The sequence below is a fragment of the Drosophila montana genome, unplaced genomic scaffold, assembly GCF_035044405.1.
Source record: "Drosophila montana isolate Dmon_TW-CO22-7 unplaced genomic scaffold, ASM3504440v1 contig_3733_1, whole genome shotgun sequence".
Classification (NCBI taxonomy): Eukaryota; Metazoa; Arthropoda; class Insecta; order Diptera; family Drosophilidae; genus Drosophila; species Drosophila montana.
Genome location: NW_026998620.1, coordinates 13,127,599 through 13,146,249, shown reverse-complemented (window position 1 = coordinate 13,146,249; position 18,651 = coordinate 13,127,599). Strand labels below are relative to the sequence as shown.

General features: G+C 42.9%; 7 protein-coding genes across 11 annotated transcripts; 4 read left to right on the top strand and 3 right to left on the bottom strand.

Moving 5' to 3' along the window:
- Window positions 1-15: 15 nt before the first annotated feature.
- On the top strand, window positions 16-8,272 carry woc (without children). 4 transcript variants are annotated; one of them, XM_064694886.1, is made up of 12 exons: window positions 16-295; window positions 684-1,710; window positions 1,773-2,042; window positions 2,135-2,188; window positions 2,621-4,449; window positions 4,949-6,030; window positions 6,092-6,483; window positions 6,542-6,667; window positions 6,730-6,851; window positions 6,913-7,042; window positions 7,108-7,207; window positions 7,264-8,272. In XM_064694886.1, exons 2-12 carry the CDS (start codon window positions 747-749, stop codon window positions 7,436-7,438), a joined length of 5,244 nt encoding a protein of 1,747 aa, XP_064550956.1. In that variant the 5' UTR covers window positions 16-295; window positions 684-746; the 3' UTR covers window positions 7,439-8,272. The 4 variants fall into 4 exon arrangements, with proteins under 4 accessions (XP_064550956.1, XP_064550957.1, XP_064550958.1 ...); XM_064694887.1 differs by having other exon boundaries at window positions 16-339; XM_064694888.1 differs by lacking the exon at window positions 2,135-2,188.
- Window positions 8,273-8,538: 266 nt separating this feature from the next.
- Window positions 8,539-11,973, bottom strand: TfIIA-L (transcription factor IIA L). 2 transcript variants are annotated; one of them, XM_064694893.1, is made up of 6 exons: window positions 11,802-11,973; window positions 10,341-10,553; window positions 9,599-9,946; window positions 9,336-9,543; window positions 9,031-9,275; window positions 8,539-8,965 (listed from the first exon to the last, which is right to left on the bottom strand). In XM_064694893.1, exons 1-6 carry the CDS (start codon window positions 11,823-11,825, stop codon window positions 8,858-8,860), a joined length of 1,146 nt encoding a protein of 381 aa, XP_064550963.1. In that variant the 5' UTR covers window positions 11,826-11,973; the 3' UTR covers window positions 8,539-8,857. The 2 variants fall into 2 exon arrangements, with proteins under 2 accessions (XP_064550963.1, XP_064550964.1); XM_064694894.1 differs by having other exon boundaries at window positions 10,350-10,553.
- Window positions 11,974-12,111: 138 nt separating this feature from the next.
- LOC135437070 (aprataxin and PNK-like factor) lies at window positions 12,112-13,303 on the bottom strand. Its single transcript, XM_064694904.1, has 3 exons — window positions 12,709-13,303; window positions 12,484-12,647; window positions 12,112-12,433 (listed from the first exon to the last, which is right to left on the bottom strand). The coding sequence occupies exons 1-3, from the start codon at window positions 13,218-13,220 to the stop codon at window positions 12,192-12,194; spliced, it is 918 nt and encodes a 305-aa protein (XP_064550974.1). The 5' UTR covers window positions 13,221-13,303; the 3' UTR covers window positions 12,112-12,191.
- A 240-nt stretch (window positions 13,304-13,543) lies between these two features.
- On the bottom strand, window positions 13,544-14,512 carry LOC135437071 (uncharacterized). The gene is made up of 2 exons (XM_064694905.1): window positions 14,193-14,512; window positions 13,544-14,130 (listed from the first exon to the last, which is right to left on the bottom strand). Exons 1-2 carry the CDS (start codon window positions 14,403-14,405, stop codon window positions 13,666-13,668), a joined length of 678 nt encoding a protein of 225 aa, XP_064550975.1. The 5' UTR covers window positions 14,406-14,512; the 3' UTR covers window positions 13,544-13,665.
- A 101-nt stretch (window positions 14,513-14,613) lies between these two features.
- On the top strand, window positions 14,614-16,257 carry LOC135437069 (RNA-binding protein 34). The gene is made up of 3 exons (XM_064694903.1): window positions 14,614-15,107; window positions 15,163-15,552; window positions 15,613-16,257. Exons 1-3 carry the CDS (start codon window positions 14,675-14,677, stop codon window positions 16,104-16,106), a joined length of 1,317 nt encoding a protein of 438 aa, XP_064550973.1. The 5' UTR covers window positions 14,614-14,674; the 3' UTR covers window positions 16,107-16,257.
- Window positions 16,258-16,588: 331 nt separating this feature from the next.
- LOC135437067 (putative transferase CAF17, mitochondrial) lies at window positions 16,589-17,927 on the top strand. The gene is made up of 2 exons (XM_064694900.1): window positions 16,589-16,720; window positions 16,795-17,927. Exon 2 carries the CDS (start codon window positions 16,796-16,798, stop codon window positions 17,828-17,830), a length of 1,035 nt encoding a protein of 344 aa, XP_064550970.1. The 5' UTR covers window positions 16,589-16,720; window position 16,795; the 3' UTR covers window positions 17,831-17,927.
- On the top strand, window positions 17,835-18,501 carry LOC135437068 (cysteine-rich DPF motif domain-containing protein 1). The gene has a single exon (XM_064694902.1). It carries the CDS (start codon window positions 17,964-17,966, stop codon window positions 18,438-18,440), a length of 477 nt encoding a protein of 158 aa, XP_064550972.1. The 5' UTR covers window positions 17,835-17,963; the 3' UTR covers window positions 18,441-18,501.
- The last annotated feature ends 150 nt before the right edge of the window (window positions 18,502-18,651 follow it).

Genomic DNA, 18,651 nt, shown 5'->3' with positions numbered 1-18,651 from the left:
CCCTATGTAGACTTCAACTTGTGGTTTTTGTACAGCATTTTTCCGGGTGTTACAGTGTTACAGTGCTTAAAAAATATAAATAGCAAATTACAAGTAGTGTAAACAATTCTCAAAGCTAGTACACGTGCAATAAAAAAAACCTGGAAAAGTGTTGCTCGTTTGTTACAGCAATGAAAGGCAGTTAATGGTTCGCTACTTAGATTTTCGTTGCCGACGTCGGATCTCTTATACAGATATAGTAAACGGCGCAATCGCCAGAACGAAACTACACTTCCCACTGTGCAGTAGACATAAAGTAATTGGATTTTTTTAAATGCTTCAAATAGTAGTTGGCGTTAGGTGCGTTTAAATAGATATATTTATTGTGTTTTTTTGTGGCGCATGTTTTGTTTTCTTGTGCACTGTACACCACATCACTATGCTTGTGTTTTATATGTGTGTGTCTGTGTTAGTGACTTTGTACACATTTTAGGCGGTGTGGTGTGAGGCCCTCGCAGTGCGCTCGATAATTATCGCTGCCATTTGTTCATCGATAGACATTGGGGGTGAAATGCGCGCGAAACGACTATGGGGGCTAGCATACAAACATACATGTACATAAGTGCATGCATACATAAAATACATTTAATTGAATCATGTATGAGTATATTGAAAAATTCATAAACCACTTTATTCGCTTGCAGTTAATGTTTCGGGTTCTGTCAGTTTAAGAATTTGCACACGATTCATTCAGCAATTAATCCAACATGGAGGAAATATCCAGTCTTGATTCCTTTGGTGCTGATTCAAGCGCAAGGCCTGAATCGGAGACATCAAAATTGGACGACGATAACTCGAGGGACAAAATGGAAACAACGGCAGCTTTGCAAGATACACCAGCATCTCCATCAGAAGAGGACGTACCTGCTGAAAGTGTCATCACAGACGCAAACATACCTGATAAGCCAACTGCAGCGCCAGCAACAGGCGAAGATGACGATTTTGAGCAGATATCAGAGGGCTCTTTGGACATGGATGAAGGCCAATCACGAGAGAAAATTGATACTGTCAGAAATGATGAACAAGATCCGACACCTAAAGACAGGGAAGAGTTGGAAGAAGTAGAACCCAGCGCTGCTAACGCAAACGCAGAGGATGCCGCGGAACTAGACACTCAGCCAACAGTAGCTGACGAGGAGCAGGAACATTGCAATATCGATGAAAGCGCTGATACAGATGCCATGCAACAACGCGACGCGTTTGAAAATGTGGTGGCCGATGCGGAAGTCCCCGAAAGTGATGCCGTCGATGGTGCTCCCGCCTCAATGGAAGCAATGGATGTAGACGACGGTGGTGCTGAAGCTGGAACTGCGCCCGCAAGCACGACTGAAGAGCCAGCTGGCGATGTTGATGACATTGAAATGCGCTCAGAAGGCGGCGATTCCCGACATGCAGCTGCTGAGGAGGACGACGCGATTGACAAAAATATAGAAGACACACCTTCCGAGGGCAGAGACGAGGTTGATAGAACAGATGAACTAGATCAAGATGCTTCTGGAGCCAATGAAAATGTATCGATACGTGGAGATGATAATGCTGATGCTGAAGCTGAGCAAACGGAAGATGCTCCCGAAGCCGAGCAACAGGAAGAACCTGCCGAAGCTGAGCAGTTGGAAGAAGCAGGCGAATCAGAGCAGCTGGAAGAAGCTGCCGAAGCAGAGCACGGAGATGGTAAGCGTAATTAAAGTTAAAGCAAATCATAAGTTGCTAAATATTAATATTTTATTTTGCAGAAACCGTTGAGAACGTTTTGGAGCCCGAGGAGTCGGATGTTTGTCTGATACCGGATGATCCCGAAACGGAAGTAACAGAAGCCGAAAAGGAACTGGCACGCGAAAATGCAGAAAAGGCAGCTGAGGAGGAAGAAGCCGCCGAGCAAACGCAATCAGGATTGAAATCACCCGTCACTGAGGTAGGCGCCGCAATGGAAACACACAATGATGAAGATGATGCAGCGGCTGATGTAAATGAATCAACGGATGACTTGTCGGGAACAGCAAATGGTAAGCAACATTGACATGTAAAATTAATTTAATTGTTAAGCTAAGATATCTTTGCTCTCTGTATGCTCTTGTTTAATCCCACATTTGAGCAGCAGAGGCTCAGGCTGATAAGCAAGCTGGAGCCGAGGTTTCAGTATGTGCTGAAGGTGAGCTTGGGTGCATGTTGGGTGGGGCATTAAAAATTATCACTTTTGTACAATTTCTAGATTTATATTTTAAAGAAATAGCAATAAAGTAGGGAGTGCATAAATAAGTTATACAAGGTATAAATAAATTTCATAAATTCAAGAAATACTTAAAGATTTTTTTCCAATGAGAAATAAAGGTGGAATAAATACAAAGCTTTTAACATAAAATACGAGTAACTAAGTAAAGTAGAATGCAACTGCGTGAGAGTAAAGATAACGTGAAGGATAGGGCGAGTGATAGAGGCACAAATAGAGAAAAATTGCATACTTATTTACATACAAACATAGAGAGATTTCTCCTGTTAGATACAATCGGACAACTTTATTACACCTAAAATTAATGTGTCAGGTCATAATGAATACCGATTAATTAAACTCTCCCTTATTCAGCAAATACAACTACAAACGATGATGATACTCCCGAAGCGGATGCGCCTGAAGCGGATGAGCCCAGCCATGAGGAAACGTCCGGTGCCGTTGCAGGCGAAGCAGGTGGCGCTGCCAAGGTGATCATATCCTGGATTGTGGGCAGTACACAAAAATGTCGGCAATGCGACACGGAAAAGAACTGCGGTTATCGCTTCAAAAATAACGAAGCGGATGCTGGTGAAAATGCCGACGAGCCAACAGCATCTGAAGAAGTAGCAATTGCCGGCACGTTTGAGTATCTATGCGATCAGGCATGCTGTGATGCATTTTTGGCTGCACAGCCGGGCCAATACTTTTTGCGGCGCAAGAAGTTCCTTGTCGAGGAGGTCAGTCAGGAGGGCAGCGGAGCGGCTGCCGTTGGTGATGAGCCAAATGACAACGCGGAGGCTGCTGCTGATGGTGACGCAGAAGGCGAGAGTGCGACGGGCAATACACACACCTGCCTGCAGTGCAAGGAGCAAATCAATTGCAAATACTTTCTGAGGCAAGAGCTGGATACTTACTACATATGCAACGATGATTGCTTTAATCTCTTAAATGCCGAAGAGCCGGACAAATACAAACTGAAGCGTCATTCGATACGCGTGCGCAATATTGGCGCTACCACAATACGTTCGCCCAGCAAGAAACCCGAAGCGAATGTGGTGGCTCGCACTAATGCGGAAGCGGAGGCAGCGCGTCTCGATCGAATGGAGAGCTTTAGACGACGTTGCGCCGATTGCCAGCAAGAAGTCAATGTGGGTGACAAGCAGCTCATCTGGGAGACGATGGACTTTTGCAACGAGGTGTGCCTGGGCAGCTATCAACGTGCATTTGGCGGTAATTGTGAGACTTGCAAACAGGAGGTCAGCTCCATAGCGCTGGGCAAGTACTGTGTGCGTTTTGGCTTTGAAGTGCGGCAGTTTTGTTGTGCTGCTTGCCTCAACACGTACAAGAAGGGCTTGAAGACGTGCAGCTGCTGTCAGAAGGACATAAGCAGCGGACAGGAAGGTTTCCTAGCGCCCGTTGGCGATAAAGATCAGTTCAAAGACTTTTGCTCGCAAGTGTGTCTGCGGCGCTACGACAACATGTGCAATCCTAAGAAGAAACTGCGCACAGACATGTGCGGTGTTTGCAACAACGAAAAACCCGTACGTGTGGAAATGCTGCTGGAGGACAAGGAGCATTATTTCTGCTCGAATCCCTGCTTCTCAGCGTTCAAGTTTGTGAGCAACGTCAATGCCGATCCCTGCGCCATGTGCTGCAAGTACTTTGAGCGGAAGAGCGTCGATGCGTTTACCATCTACAGCAACGATCAGCAGACGCCAAAAATGTTTTGTTCGCGAATCTGCATCAATGTGTATATCATTGTCAATCGTCATATTGTGTCCTGCCAGTGGTGCAAGGTGAAGAAGTATAATTTTGATATGATTTATAAGCAGCACGGTGATCAAGAGACGCTCACCTGTTCTATCAACTGCCTGACCATGCATGGCGTTAGCTGCAACATATCGGCACGCGCAGTAACCAAGTGCGACAATTGCAGCAACACAAGCACCCCGCAATACCATTTGACCATGTCGGATGCATCGATGCGCAATTTTTGTACATATCAGTGCGTAATGCAGTTCCAAAATCAGTTCGCCCGCACGCCGCTCACCTTAGACAGCGATCTGCCGTCGACGTCAGCAAACAAGACGCAACAGCAGCAACATTTGTCCGCCACACAAGCGCGTGGCAGCAACAAAAATGCTGCACCATTTCCCACCGGATTACCCAAGCGAGTGAAACTGAAGTTGGCACAGCAGCCGGTAAGTTTTTTTTAGCTCGTAACTGTATATTTAAAAGTATCCATTAACGCACACTGGAAACGTTTAATCGATAGCTCGCAACTTGCGATAGTCTGATTTTAATATTAACCAGTGCTATAAAAGAAACAAATAGGACATTCACTATGCCAGACTATTCTTGTATATATGTCGATAGTAATATGTAGCTGGCTATATATATTTAAATTTAAAGTCAAATGCAGAATTTAATATTTTTCTAATAGTGTCTGTACAATGTTAAGATGGTGTTTTTCAAAAAATATCATGCCGACGGCGAAGCCATTGGTCCGATCAGTTTGTTTGAGCGATATGGCAACGTTGCTACTCGTGCAGTCCGCAGGTTCGCTTAAAACCGCTACGCGCTTTACCAATTCATAATCTAATTTAATACAATAAATAAAGATGCGTTCTAGGTGGAAAGTGAGTTCACAGAATCGGTTCATGCTCGTTATACTAATATATTTCCTCAATATCTTTGCAGTCCGGCCTAAAAAATAATGCCACTGGTGGCGCAAATAATAAATTAACTGGCGGCACTGTGGTGCCCGTCATTTCGACAGTACAATCACTGGCCAGCGGCGAAACAGAGGCACGTATTGGCAGCGTAACCGTGCGACGCAAACGTGGTCGCAAACCGGACTCGCCGCCACCGTTGACGGTGAGCATTACGGCGCCCACAGCAACGGTTGGTGAGGTTCGTGCTCGCGGTCGTCCGCGCAAGCATGTGGACTATACCGTTGCACGGTCTCCCTCACCGACATTGAATACGCAGCCGTTGCGGCGCAATACAGGAACGCCAGGTAGTGATTTTCCAGCGGCAATAACGGAAACAAAGATCATCACCGTGCCGCCATACCCGAAGGCGGTGCGCAATGTAAATATCAGCTGCAAGCCCATGACCGTTACAACGGGCATACAGATAACTCCGTCCGTGCGGGATTGCGCCACCCAGACCGACAAGGATTATTCAAACAAGGTGCTGATACCAGTTCCGGTACCCATATTTGTGCCGCAACCGATGTACATGTATTCAGCGCCATTCCCGGTTCCTGTACCCATTCCGCTGCCAATACCGGTGCCAATATTTATACCCACGACACGAAACACCGCAGCTGGCATTTTGAAGGAGATTAAGAAGATACAAGACAAAATGCCTGAAGATCCACTGGAGGCCGAATTGCTGATGATGGCCGAAATGGTGGCCGAGGAGAAGCACGAATCAGACTCCGATTCGGACAATGAAATCAAACCAGATCCGGGTCTAGTCACCCTGCAATATCAGAACAGTCTTGAGCAACAGCAGCAGCAACAACAACAACAGCAGCAACAAGTTGTGGATGTAAACGCCGCCAGCCATAATCCATACGGCGACGATATGCTCCAAATTGCCCTCAAGATGGCAACCGGAGATTATGATAATCATCATCAGACAACAACTGTTGATCTTGAGTCAACAATGACGGCCAACACGATATCGAGTCAGTCTCCGATGGGTCATGATATGGGCCAAATGGGCGTGCATCATCTGGATCAGCAACATCACATGCTGGAGTCGACGCAACGGTGAGAATATATTTATTATTAGAATTGAAAATAAATTCAAATTTTAATGAATGCTCTTTAGCTCTCCGCGTGGTCGTAAGCGTGGCGGTGGCACAATCGCCGTGCTGGACTCTCCTGCGCGTAACAGTCGATCGCCTGTGAAACGTCAGCGAGGCAGCGAAATGGATCACTCCGCCCTGCAGCAACAGTCACAGCAGGCGCAGCAGCCGCAGGAGAAACCCGATGCGCAAATGTTCCTCAAGTACACGTTCGGCGTGAATGCCTGGAAGCAATGGGTGATGACCAAGAATGCGGACATCGAGAAGAGCTCAATGCGGCGGCGACCCTTCAAAACAGAACTGCTGCAAATGACCGCCGACGAGCTAAACTATTCACTCTGTCTGTTTGTCAAAGAGGTGCGCAAGCCCAACGGCACAGAATATGCGCCCGATACAATATATTATCTTGTACTGGGTAAGTGTACGTCATGCTGATTTATCTAAGGCAGTACCTAATTCCTCTTGTGCCACAGGCATTCAGCAATACCTTTATGTGAATGGGCGCATTGATAACATATTCTATGATCCGTACTATGAACGTTTTACGGAATGTCTCGATGAGGTGGCACGCAAGTTTTCCGTGCTCTACAATGATTCGCGTAAGTCTTAAAGCAGTCCTTCGCTTTAATAATCTTAGCCTAATCAATTTATATTTCCATAGAATACATTGTCACACGCGTGGAGGAGGAGCATTTGTGGGAGTGCAAACAGCTTGGCGCCCATTCGCCGCATGTGCTGCTCAGCACCCTCATGTTCTTCAATACCAAGCATTTTAATTTAACTGTAAGAATTTAAATAAGATTTCAGCCAAACGTTTTACTTATTATTTATACACTTCCTACAGACCGTTGAGGAACATATGCAATTATCCTTCTCGCACATTATGAAGCATTGGAAACGCTCATCGCAAAACTCTAAGGTGCCCGGCACGCGCAATGTTCTCTTACGATTCTATCCACCGCAGGCGGGTCTGGGTAAGCAACGTTTATAAATGTTGGTTATAAAATACTCAACGATTATTACTTATTCCACCAACTAGATGCTAATCCGCGCAAGAAAAAAGTATATGAACAGCAAGAGAACGAGGATAATCCATTGCGCTGTCCTGTGCGCCTATACGAATTCTATCTATCCAAATGGTAAGTCAAGTATATTTGTTTTTAGATTTTAACTAATTGTTTACTTTCAACATTAGCCCGGAGAGTGTTAAAACGCGCAATGATGTTTTCTATTTGCAACCGGAACGATCCTGTGTACCCGATTCTCCCGTTTGGTATTCGACGCAAGCGCTTAGCCAAGATGCGCTGCAACGTATGTTGCATCGCGTTAAAATGGTCAAGGAAATCAACATAGCGCTATTAACAACTTAATATTTAGTTAGGCACACGCGGATACACATACAATTTGTAGTTATGAAAGGCTCATTTTTCAATGACAATTATATATTATCAACTTTTGGTGCTTAGCACAAAATTGTTTGCGGGCAAAATCACCAAAAAACAAATTCAGCTAAATTAAGAGATGAGCGCCTATTAACGACTCCAATCGCTTAAAAACCATAGTTGTGTTTCATAAGTAAGATTTTACATCTACACCCACACACTCACACACACACACATATATATATATATAAATACAAATTAATAATTAATTGTTTTTACAAATTACATAAATGTGCTGCGTCGTGAGTAGCGCAACGTTAGGCTCTGTATAGACTATGAATTTAAATTTGAACTTCATCTCAACATCAATTAATCTTTTTCTAAAGCAAGTCAACAATCATTTAACAATTCGGCAACTGATTATTTCGCATATTTTGTTTAGTTAGATACGTAAGACCACAGCGATGACGATTTCAGTTAAGTCATTTAATAAGATTGTTTAGAGTAAAACTGTTAGGGAGAGTGTGCTTAATTAAGCATATGCAGTCCCTGAGGCAGCGTTTAGATTTGAGTGCGCGAGTCGTTTTTAGGCGCGCGTGCGTGGTATGTACATTGAATATATAATCTATAAACATTAAAACAGAAACTATGCAGTTGCAATGTACATAGAGCATATACATAAACAATTAGCTATTGTCGCGCTGTTGTTTTAAGTGTTTTAATTGTAAAATGCTGTACTCCTTAATTAAAAAAATTAATTTTAAATATACGATACATATACATATATTTTACAATCTATAAATTGTATATGATTTTTAAGAATTTCTCTAGATTTTATTGTTTTGATTTGGTTTGATTTGATATAACTATCCAATTTTATCAGGCAACGGCAATGAAATCTTGGAACTGCCCAAGCACTCTGTTCATTTGTCACATTTGTCAAAAAAGCAACTGAACTATCTTGGTGTATGTATCTTATGTATATATAAATGCATTACATATATATTTTTATAATGTTCCTTTTACAAATCTTCGTAATAGATTTCTTACAAAGTTTCATTTTATTGACAATAATATGCAGAGCAGTGTAATTATTACAAATATTACGATTACAAATTTATTAATTGAAACAACTCGACTTGACGCAAGCAATACAAAAAATAGTTGAAACTAATATTAGATACAATTTTATATGCCCGGCCAGGCAGCGTGTCCAAAAGGATGTATCAGTTTGGCTGCCACTGTTGGACATCGTTTGGTCATGTTGTGTGGATTGGGGGTGCTAGTAACGTATTTAAAGGCGCACTGTGAGGCATTTCGTTTGTCTTTTATTTGTTTGTATTCTTTTTACTTCTTATCTGATGGATCTTCACACTATGCTTTTTTTTTGTTGCCGTTTTACGTCGGTTACCATTCCGCATCGCCGTTGGATTTTTGAAACACATAATCCTTGCCGCGCATATTCATAATGCCATCCTTGAGATAGAATTTCCATTTATTGCGCGAGCGTGTGATCTATAGAAAGATGTATAGGTGTTAAGATATATGCTCTGTAGTCTTTATATAGTATATTCCCTTACTTTATCATACTGGCAAACAATAACGTTATCTGTGTCAAAAACTTCAGCCGAGTCCTCATCGGTGACATCATCCTCGCTATTTAGCGGCTCCTCCTCGGCGGCATCCTCGTGCTCCGCATCGTCATCATCATCTTTGTCCAGATCATCATCGTCATCATTGTCTACATTATCATCGCTCTCCTCGCTTTCATCCTCCTCGGATGAATCTAAAGCGCCGTCTAGCTGCTTAGCAAGGGCCAAATTTTCTGGTAAATAAATAAATGGTTATAAGGATTGTCCAAGGAGATTTTGTGGAGCTGCCTTACTTTGATGATTGGCATTGCTAAGCGCTGCATTCACGTGCTGCTGCAGCACGGAGGAGGCTAACGTGGTGGGCAATGACATAATGGATGAAATCAGATGAGCGGTTAGTATTTGGGTCAACTGATTCTCCTGCAGTGCCGATGCAGGCACTTGTATGGTGAGCACACGAGATTCCGAATTTGTTGATCCCGGCGGCGAAGGTAACGTTATCTGCAAAGATTTTAAATGGCATCAGTTCGGTTTTTTAACTTTTTTAAATGCATACATTAACAGGCATAATGCGATTAGGATCCAATTGTGCGACAATTGGTATCGGCGTTTGGCCACCGGATGTGGCACCACCGGCCGCTGCCTGCTGCTTTTGCATCATTGTCGCACCGGATGTGGGATGCAGCGGCGGTGGATTCTGTGATGTGACCTCCTGTTTAATGGCACCGATGCCATTCTTCATGCCGCCGCCGCCAGCCGCAATGGCTGTTGATTTGCCGGCAAGCGATGGCGATGCCAGCTTATTGCTGTCCGCGCTGCTGCTGATGCCGCCGGCGGCGCCGCTGTTGTTCTGTTGTGAAGCAGCTGCAGCGGCGGCGGCTTTTTTGGCCTTGGCATTGGCAGCCTGCAAAATAGGAAGGTAATTAGTCAAAAAGTACAGTGAGAGCAATTACTAAATACTGCATTACCTTGGAGCTCTGCAGCAAAGAATGTAGATGTGTGTGTTTGTGGGTGTACGTGTTTTATGGTGATAGCAGTTACAAATACATTAAGCAGCAATCGGTGTTGGTATTTAATGTTGATGCGCGCGATCAATTGTTGTTGCAATTGAAGAGAGAGAGAGAGAGAGAGAGAGAGAAAAGCAACAGAGTAATGTTTTATTTGTTATTGTACACTATTTAAGCAAAACATATAGGAATAGCTCTACATATACACATACTATATATAAAAATATCTATAGACATATATGGACAACACGCTGCACAGTCAGTCAATGGCCGTTGGCAAGGATAACACACCTTGCTTACCTTTGGATTGTTGGCCACAATGGGCGGTGGATGGTGGCCTGGCTCGCCGGGTTCGGGATTCAATTCAACCGCCTTACTTGCTAATAGCTTATTGCGCCATATCTGTTTCATCTCCTGCAGCACCTGCTCATCAACGCCCTCATCCAGAAAGGCGTCGCGCACATTCGAGATAACATCCTCGATTACGGCATGATAGACTTTCAGCTGCGAAAAATGTGCCAAAACAATTTAGTCAAAACAATTATTTGATTTACTTTTAAAGATTAGTGTCACGGCAATTCGCCAAACATACCAAAGCACGCAAAGTTTCACACCTCAAACTGTAGAAACGCTTTAATGTACACCATGAACAACTTATATAAATACATTTTTATTCTTTTACCATAAAAGAGAGTGTAGTTAACTATATTTTTCGAAACTAATTTGTGAATATGATAGAAATGGGTGCAATATGCAGTTTTTTTTTTTTTGAGAATTTTCTCGAGAAATCTTGACAGATTATTCCTTCTGGACATATACGATATACTAATAGGTGCTGTTTGGCTTATATCGTGGATCAAGAATATTTATGTATATCTCTTAAAACGCATAACACATTTTGTCGTAAAATTAAAATACCTTTTTCTAGGGTATTCTCTATATATATAACTAAAAAAGTACTATCCAAAAATATGTACCTATATTTTGGTGTTTTCTTTTCTTGTCCTGTGATGACTGTCTCATATTGAAATTATTAAAATGGGCCAATTCGCTATTTTCAATTCATTTAAGAAACTCAATTATTAGTCACACTGCAACTTGTATTTGTATTGTGAATTACATATGTGTGAGTGTTTGCATGTAAATACATACATATGCATTATAATTCAAGTGCTATTTTTGATTGCAAGCATGCCCGCATCTACATTCTTTCACACGTTTAATGTATCTGCGGACATATATACAGATATACGCCAACACGTAGGTGTGGTTACTATCAATGCTAAGATAAGTCGATGCTGATAATAAAACAAACTGTAACTATATATAATAACAATTTTAAATTCTTGCGTTACGTCGAAAACATATGATTAGATGCACACACACACACACACACGCTTGAAGCTATGCGAATCCTTCAGCACGCTGCACAAGCATAAAGAAGTGCACACACACACACGTACACATAAGGCAGCAGACATGCCGCCGCCGTCGCAGCCGCTACAGGCTTAAGGCAACTCATGCGCTTCGTTTGGTGGGGAAAACTTTCACTTTTGAGGGCCGCAATTTTCTTCTTCCATATGTCACAGCATTTTAATTATTTAACAACAGAAAGCCATGAATAATTGACTCGGTGCCGGATGCTCTATGGCAGTTCTCGTAATGTATATATTGTGTTTTTTGAGGGCATAGCTTTGTTGTAGAATATATATGTACCTATGCAGCATATTGTATCATATGCTTGTGTCTTACCACGGATGTTTGGCATAATGCCATCTGTACTTTTTTCTCCGCCAGTTTGAGACCTTTCTGTTGTTACTGTTTACCAAATTGAACACTGCAATGGACGTAGACTTGTATAAATCACAATTAAGAAAAAATGCGTCTCGTCTGACACACAGATGTGGCGACGATACGAAGCAAAAACACGACTTAACAGTGTGCCCGTATCGTAAGTTGCGCTAAATACCAAACCATTCGTTGCCAGACTGTTATGCTGTGACATATACCAGTGACATTAACAGCCGACATTAACATTAACAACTATTATATTGACACGATATTTAGTATACAGACATATATTCAGTTATTTAACAGATGAAGTTTACATATTTACATCACGAAATTTCTCAAAAAATAAAACTAATCAAATTCATCACAGTTCTGACGCTCGCTATTGAATTCAAGTTCATCGTCCTCGTCGTCGTCGTCTTTGTCTTCATTCGCGCCAGGCTTATAGTCCAAATCAGAGTCACCCTGATCGTAAAATGGATCCTCCTCCTCGTCTGATCCAAAATCAGAGTATTCATCTGCCGGCGCATTGGAACTTTGCGTCTGGGCGCGACGCTGGCGTAAGCGATTGCGAATGTTCTGGGCGGAATTGACTAAGTTGCCCTTTAGGTGCCGTATGGCGCATCTATTGCATCTTACTTACAATCCGAAGGATGGGAAAACTGTTGAAAATGTACTGGGTTTCGACGGTAGCAAGAGTTTCCAAATTGACAGGCTGGTGTGCCCAGAGGTGGTGTTGGATAACTGGGGCGACGATAATCCGAATCGCCAGGATGTGCCTCTATATTCCGATGAGCCGGATTGCGTCTAAGCGATTAAAATGTCAACTTGTTATGATAGTCGCAAAACAGATATGAGCGCAAATTACCTATAGCATCGTATGCCGAAACGACAGGATGGTCGTAAGGTACTGGATGAGACCGAGCTATCAACAATCGCGGACTGACTACTGGTTGGTTCTGTTTTAACAACAGTGGAACTGCTGGCTGCCTCCGTTACTGCAACTGCATCGCTGTTGGCTGCCTCCGTTTTTATTGAAATAGCTGGTGGTACATTTGAGCTAGTGCTAGCCGCAGGGACGCCACTGTCTTCATGCTCTCCACCTGGTTCGGTTTTTATCGCCACTAGAATGCTATTATTACTGGGCTTTGTTTCGTCTGTAGCTTCGGCATCTGCTGTTTCAATTTTCACAGTATTATTGTCGCTAGATTCTGTACTTTGACTGTCCTCAGATTTCCTGCGTTTATTTATTTCACTGCTATCTACGATTGCTTCCTCCTCGTCGCATAACTTTCGTTTAGTAGGTTTTGTAGTCTCAGGACCAGTTAGAGATTTATTATCCTTGCCACTGATTTCCTCCGAGTTTTCTTGGGAGCTCATGTCGGATAATATAGAACAGACGAAACTTCTTAATTAAATCCAAATAAAAGTGACTCGTATTTCACAACGTTATGGACGCGATCTTAAGAGCTATCGATTTCGCACCTAAAATTACACCCGATATTTCGATAGTCGCGTCTACCATCGTAAAGAGCTAAACCGCAATATTTCAAAACATTTGTTGTAAACACATTTAAAATATTCTTACAATCAAACATTACCACAAATCCTACAAACTTCTGCTCTTAAACCATGTGAATTTGTGCACTATATTTTTTTACAAAATTACTTGTACGATTTTTGTATATATGTTGGCACAAAAATTTCTTTAAAATATGGGTAGGAAAACTTTATTATTAAACCGTCGATCAAATAATTCTTTGTACTTAAGGCTGATTGTGAGATTTATTTAAATTATACATATCGAATTGGAATTTAATCCGTGTCAGTTGCAATTGTTTGATCTGTCTAACGCAGCAGCTTCTAAAAGAACCTGCATAATTTTGTCCTTGGTTAATTCCGATGTTTTCACCGATAATTGCCTCAGTCGATCAGCAACAAAGTCACCAAATATTTGTGGCGAATCTTTAAGGTTCTTGACGGCGACGGTAACAGCATTGGTGATGCTCTCTTCATCTATGTTTACTGTGGGTGCAGGATGCTCGATTTGATCGTCAGACTGTGTGGTGGACCCATTAGAGAACATTATCTGTTCCGGTTCGTATAACGCTAGACTTTCAATAATGGCCTCATAATCGGGTCCATTGCTGCCTCTCTTTTCAGTTTTAACTGGTGACAATTTCATATTATTTTTATTATCATCAGCGTGGCTTCTATAGCGTTTGGCTGCTGTCGCTTTGCTGGTCCTGTAGTCTATGTTGTGGTCCATAGATGCAGAGTCATCATTGCTCTGTAGTTTCAAAATTGAGAAATTGGTCGTAGATCAGACTATTCCATCAAAACTATGCTTACCGAGTCATTTCTTTTGGTTTCAACTGCGGCATTCATTTTTTGGTGCTTCTTTGTGAGCGCATGAGCGCGCAAGTCACATATTTTTGTGTTGACCCCACACTTGCAAAAACGACAACGCGCTCTGTATGAGTCCTCGGGATCTCGTCGTAACCATGGCCTGAACTCTGGCATTTGCAGCCAAACTTCTCGCAGTTTCTGCTTATATCTCTTCATATTTTATAAACAAAATGCACAAGATAACAAGTAGAATAGAGATGGCAATAACAAGCCGCTTAGTAAATTTCGATAAGAAATATATTTAAGTCGATTTAAGTATTATCCTACACTGGCAGCCATTTTACCAAATATCGTTGGTGCGAATTTTAACAGACGCACAACAGAGGCAATACTGTAGAATAACATACCACAAGTGCACAACAATTTTAAGTTGAACATCTTGCAACACTAAACGCGTACAACACGTGAAGTTTTAGTAAATCAAAATGAAATCGCCGAAAAATAAATTAAAGAGCAACGATGACTTAAAACTTCAAAAGAAGTCAGAAGATGTTGCGGTGAAAAGCAAAACTATTAAAAAGGCACCAAAATCAAAGAAGGCGAAAGTGACAAAAGTCGCTTCATCGGGCGCCGTCGTGGAGGTGCCGAAAGGGAGCCCAAAGAATCTATCTGTAGCTGATTTAGCCAAGATCGAGAAGAAAAAAGCCAAAAAACAGGCACAAAAACTTAAAAAGCAGCAGCGAAAACTGACTACTGAAACAGTAGAGAAAGAGTCCAAAGTAGAGGCCAAAGCAGAGGAAAAAACAGTGTCTGAACCAAACAAAAAGAAGAAGAGTTTACCAGAAGCAAAAACAACCACAAAACAGGACAAGAAACAGAAAGGAAAATCAGTCAAAAAAGGAAACGACAAGGATCCAGGTAAGGATTAAGTTTCCTTGCAATCAACAACTCTCAAACAACTTTATTTTTATAGAAGCTCTGAAACGGGAACGAGATCCTGCCACCGAAGCAGCGACCATATTTGTCGGCAATCTGCCCATCAATACGAAGCGTGTCCAGCTTGTGCGTCTGCTGCAACCTTATGGCACCGTTCACTCAATCCGTCTGCGTACGGCGGGTGGCAAGCAACTGTTTAAGCACAAACAGCGCAAGGGGGCGGGCTCCTTGAATGCCTACGTGGTACTGGATAGTGCTGCAATAGCTGAGAAAGCGCTGGCGCTAAATGGCACGGAATTCAAGGAGAATCATTTGCGTGTTACACCAGCAGCACAGGTTCGTGGTGCTGTGGGAGCTGCTGGCAATGATCAAGCATCCGGCGATGCCGACGTCAAGCGCACAGTATTTGTGGGCAATCTTAAATATTGTAAGTAATCGAGTATATGACATTGTTCGGTTTCCGTTATTAACTCGCCATTCGTTACAGCGGCCAGTGAGCAGAACCTGCGTGAGATCTTCTCTAGCTGTGGCGAAATCGACTACATACGTTGCCTTCAGGACGGCGACAAGGGCTGCAAGGGTGTGGCATATGTTTGCTTCCAGAAACCAGATGCGGTCGGGCTTGCACTAGAGCTAAATGAGACATTGCTCGACGATAGACCCATACACGTGGAACGCTACTCGGTGAAAAAACTGGGCGCTAAGCAGGCACGCGACTCTGCGGCTGCTGCAGCAACGGGGCCACAGTCCAAATCGAAAAATAAAGGGAATGCGACGGGAGCAAAGAAGCGCATAGACAAGCGGCAAAGGAAAGAAAATGGAAGACCCAACGAGCCCACCAAATCTGCAGCTGGCAAAAAGAAATCTGAATACCGAGGAGTCAAAGTCGATGCCATCAAAAAGAATAAGAAACCAAAAAAGAAAACCAATAATCAAATGAATGCGCTGGCCAAGAAAATTGCGCCAAAGGCTAGCAATTAACTTGAATTAATATTTTAAGAGCCCAACAATTGACTTCAATTAATATTTTAGGCACTTATGTAAATATTTAACAAACACCGCAGAAAAACAGTGTTTTGTTTTCAATTTTCTTTTATTGCAAGTGGTAAATAAAAAAAGTCCTTTTAACAAACGCTTAGTAAAATTGCTTAGACTCAAGTATTTGATGTTCTGCTCATAATGTTTAAAGAAAAACATAATAATAAACAATATTAACGGTAGAAATTCGAAACATTTGCTATAAGCGACTTCCATCACGCTAAAATAAAACGCTCTGGATATTTTCCTACGCCGATATTTTTTTTTAATTTTTGTAATCGATAAGTATCGATATCGGATAAGCATCGTCTTTGCAGGTACATAGCTTAAAGGTGGAATTAGAGGAGGAAGTACAGCTTAAACCGCTCAACTTACGACGTATGTGTTTTTATTTGTGTTTATCAAGAAATAATTACAAATCTAGTAGCCATGGCAACTAGCTTGTCATCGGGCACGATTTTATAGATTCAGTCAGCTGTTCTCACTATTATAACACACAAATTTCGAGTATTCGGCGTTTTTTTTACATTTGTGTATTTTGAATAAAAAAAATTCAGGTAAGCATAACTTATGCAATATTGAAAAACAGTTCCAAGTGGACCACCGCACATACCAAAACCTTTACCCGCAGGATGAATGTGTGTAAAAATTTCAAGTTTCTACGCATAGCACGCAACTGCATCCGCAACTATGCCGGAAGGATACCTGCACCTAGATCTACGAACAATGCATTCACATTAGAGCCTCTCCGTCAGCGGGAATTGATACGTGTGCATGGCGATGAGGTGGTGCCATTTCTCCAGGGCCTCGTGACGAACGATGTGTCCCGCTTGCAAGAGGCCAACGGACCCTCATCGATGTACGCATTGTTTCTGAACCGAGGCGGTCGTTTAATGTACGACACAATTATCTATCGCACCAATGATCCGGACACCTTTTTGTTGGAATGCGATCGAGATGCTTCCTCTGATTTTCGTCGCCATTTGCGCATGTATCGCGTACGCAAACGCATCGACATTGACACCGTAGATGACGAGTATGTGCCCTGGGTGATCTTTAATGAGAATGGACGGGGCGATATACGTACACACAAGGCTATGGAATTATTTATTGCGCCGGATCCGCGTGTCGGTAGTATGGGCACTCGTGTCCTGGCGCCCGCCGAAATGAATTCCACTAAGCTGTCCAAGGACTTATGGCGCAATCATGATGTGGTCGCCGTTAATCCCACACCCGATAGTAACTATAAGCTGCTGCGCTATAAGCAGGGTATTGGTGAGGGTATTGAGGAGCTGCCGCCGGGCAAATGCTTTCCGCTTGAGGCCAACGCCGATTATCTCAATGGAGTCAGCTTTAACAAGGGCTGCTATGTGGGCCAGGAGCTAACAGCACGGGTTCATCACTCTGGTGTCATACGTAAACGTTATATGCCAATACGCTTTACAGCGCCTGTTAGCTCCAATCAAACGGTGAAATCTGTTGCGGGCGCAAATCTTGGGCGCGTTTTTGGCCATGCCCATAACCATGGCGTCGCTTTGCTGCGCATTGAACCCGTGCTCCATGGTGACCAACAACTAGTCCTCGATGGCGAACGTTGCTTTGTGGATCGTCCGCATTGGTGGCCCAAGGATGTGATCTCCAAACGTGGTCTTGCTGCTATGGAATGACCCTTAGAAACTTGAATGTTTTTAATGTTAGATGTATTAATTGTATATATTCCTAGGCTATCTAATTACTAAAGTTACGTCTCGTACTATTGGCCAAGCTCTCCTACTTGTCTTTACTCTTGCAGTGGTCGCCATGACAGATGATTCGCTCGGCAACAGCTTCAACGCCGATGATGATGATTTGAATCTTGACAACGAGGCGGCAGAGATTAAGCGATTGCAGCTGCCGACTTCGACAGAGCCCCTGGCACAGGATGATGATGAACGTGTGGCGAACGTCGAGTTCAATTGCAGCGCTTGTGATATGCACGAGATGGTGCATTTCTACGGTCGGGTGCCACCCTTTGCCTTGGGTGTCAAATTTCGTGAGGATAACTATGTGTTACGCGATCCATTCCAGGCGCCTCCGCCACGCTGGCAATCCAAGCCAGAGTTTTATGTGTCATTGGGCGCCAATTGCGCTATCTGCGGCAAAGTTGTGTGCAAGGATACGTCCTGCAGTTTTTATTATACTAAGACCTATTGCCTGCCTTGTGCCAGGGCCGAACTTAAGTCTTGGCCCGTTGAGGCGCAAAGTCGGCTACGCAAGCAACTGGCGGCCAAAAAATAGTAGCAGTGAGACTGAGTCGTATATAGACAGCTTTTAAATATATACATTACATTACATTATACATATCTTGTATATTTATGGATGAAACAGGACAATGGGGCATGAAATTTCCAACTGCTATTAAGCGCAGAAAAGAGCATGTTAACCAAATGTAGACGCATGTTTCTCTTCTGTTAATTATGAATCGGTAGGCGCATGAAAGAGCATGTTA

Bases quoted from the DNA above. Each gene is read 5' to 3' on its own strand.
- LOC135437067 (XM_064694900.1), top strand. From the start codon at position 16,796: ATGAATGTGTGTAAAAATTTCAAGTTTCTACGCATAGCACGCAACTGC.
- LOC135437071 (XM_064694905.1), bottom strand. From the start codon at position 14,405: ATGAAGAGATATAAGCAGAAACTGCGAGAAGTTTGGCTGCAAATGCCA. The intron at 14,131-14,192 runs GTAAGCATAGTT...TTGAAACTACAG, and splicing joins AAACCAAAAGAAATGACTCG to AGCAATGATGACTCTGCATC.
- LOC135437070 (XM_064694904.1), bottom strand. From the start codon at position 13,220: ATGAGCTCCCAAGAAAACTCGGAGGAAATCAGTGGCAAGGATAATAAA. The intron at 12,648-12,708 runs GTAATTTGCGCT...TTAATCGCTTAG, and splicing joins TTCGGCATACGATGCTATAG to ACGCAATCCGGCTCATCGGA. The intron at 12,434-12,483 runs GTAAGTAAGATG...AGGGCAACTTAG, and splicing joins GTTTTCCCATCCTTCGGATT to TCAATTCCGCCCAGAACATT.
- TfIIA-L (XM_064694893.1), bottom strand. From the start codon at position 11,825: ATGGCATTATGCCAAACATCCGTG. The intron at 9,947-10,340 runs GTGTGTTATCCT...CCTATTTTGCAG, and splicing joins ACAATCCAAAGGTAAGCAAG to GCTGCCAATGCCAAGGCCAA. The intron at 9,276-9,335 runs GTAAGGCAGCTC...TTTATTTACCAG, and splicing joins TAGCAATGCCAATCATCAAA to AAAATTTGGCCCTTGCTAAG.
- LOC135437069 (XM_064694903.1), top strand. From the start codon at position 14,675: ATGAAATCGCCGAAAAATAAATTAAAGAGCAACGATGACTTAAAACTT. The intron at 15,108-15,162 runs GTAAGGATTAAG...TTATTTTTATAG, and splicing joins AGGAAACGACAAGGATCCAG to AAGCTCTGAAACGGGAACGA. The intron at 15,553-15,612 runs GTAAGTAATCGA...CATTCGTTACAG, and splicing joins TGTGGGCAATCTTAAATATT to CGGCCAGTGAGCAGAACCTG.
- woc (XM_064694886.1), top strand. From the start codon at position 747: ATGGAGGAAATATCCAGTCTTGATTCCTTTGGTGCTGATTCAAGCGCA. The intron at 1,711-1,772 runs GTAAGCGTAATT...TTTATTTTGCAG, and splicing joins CGAAGCAGAGCACGGAGATG to AAACCGTTGAGAACGTTTTG. The intron at 4,450-4,948 runs GTAAGTTTTTTT...ATATCTTTGCAG, and splicing joins TGAAGTTGGCACAGCAGCCG to TCCGGCCTAAAAAATAATGC.
- LOC135437068 (XM_064694902.1), top strand. From the start codon at position 17,964: ATGACAGATGATTCGCTCGGCAACAGCTTCAACGCCGATGATGATGAT.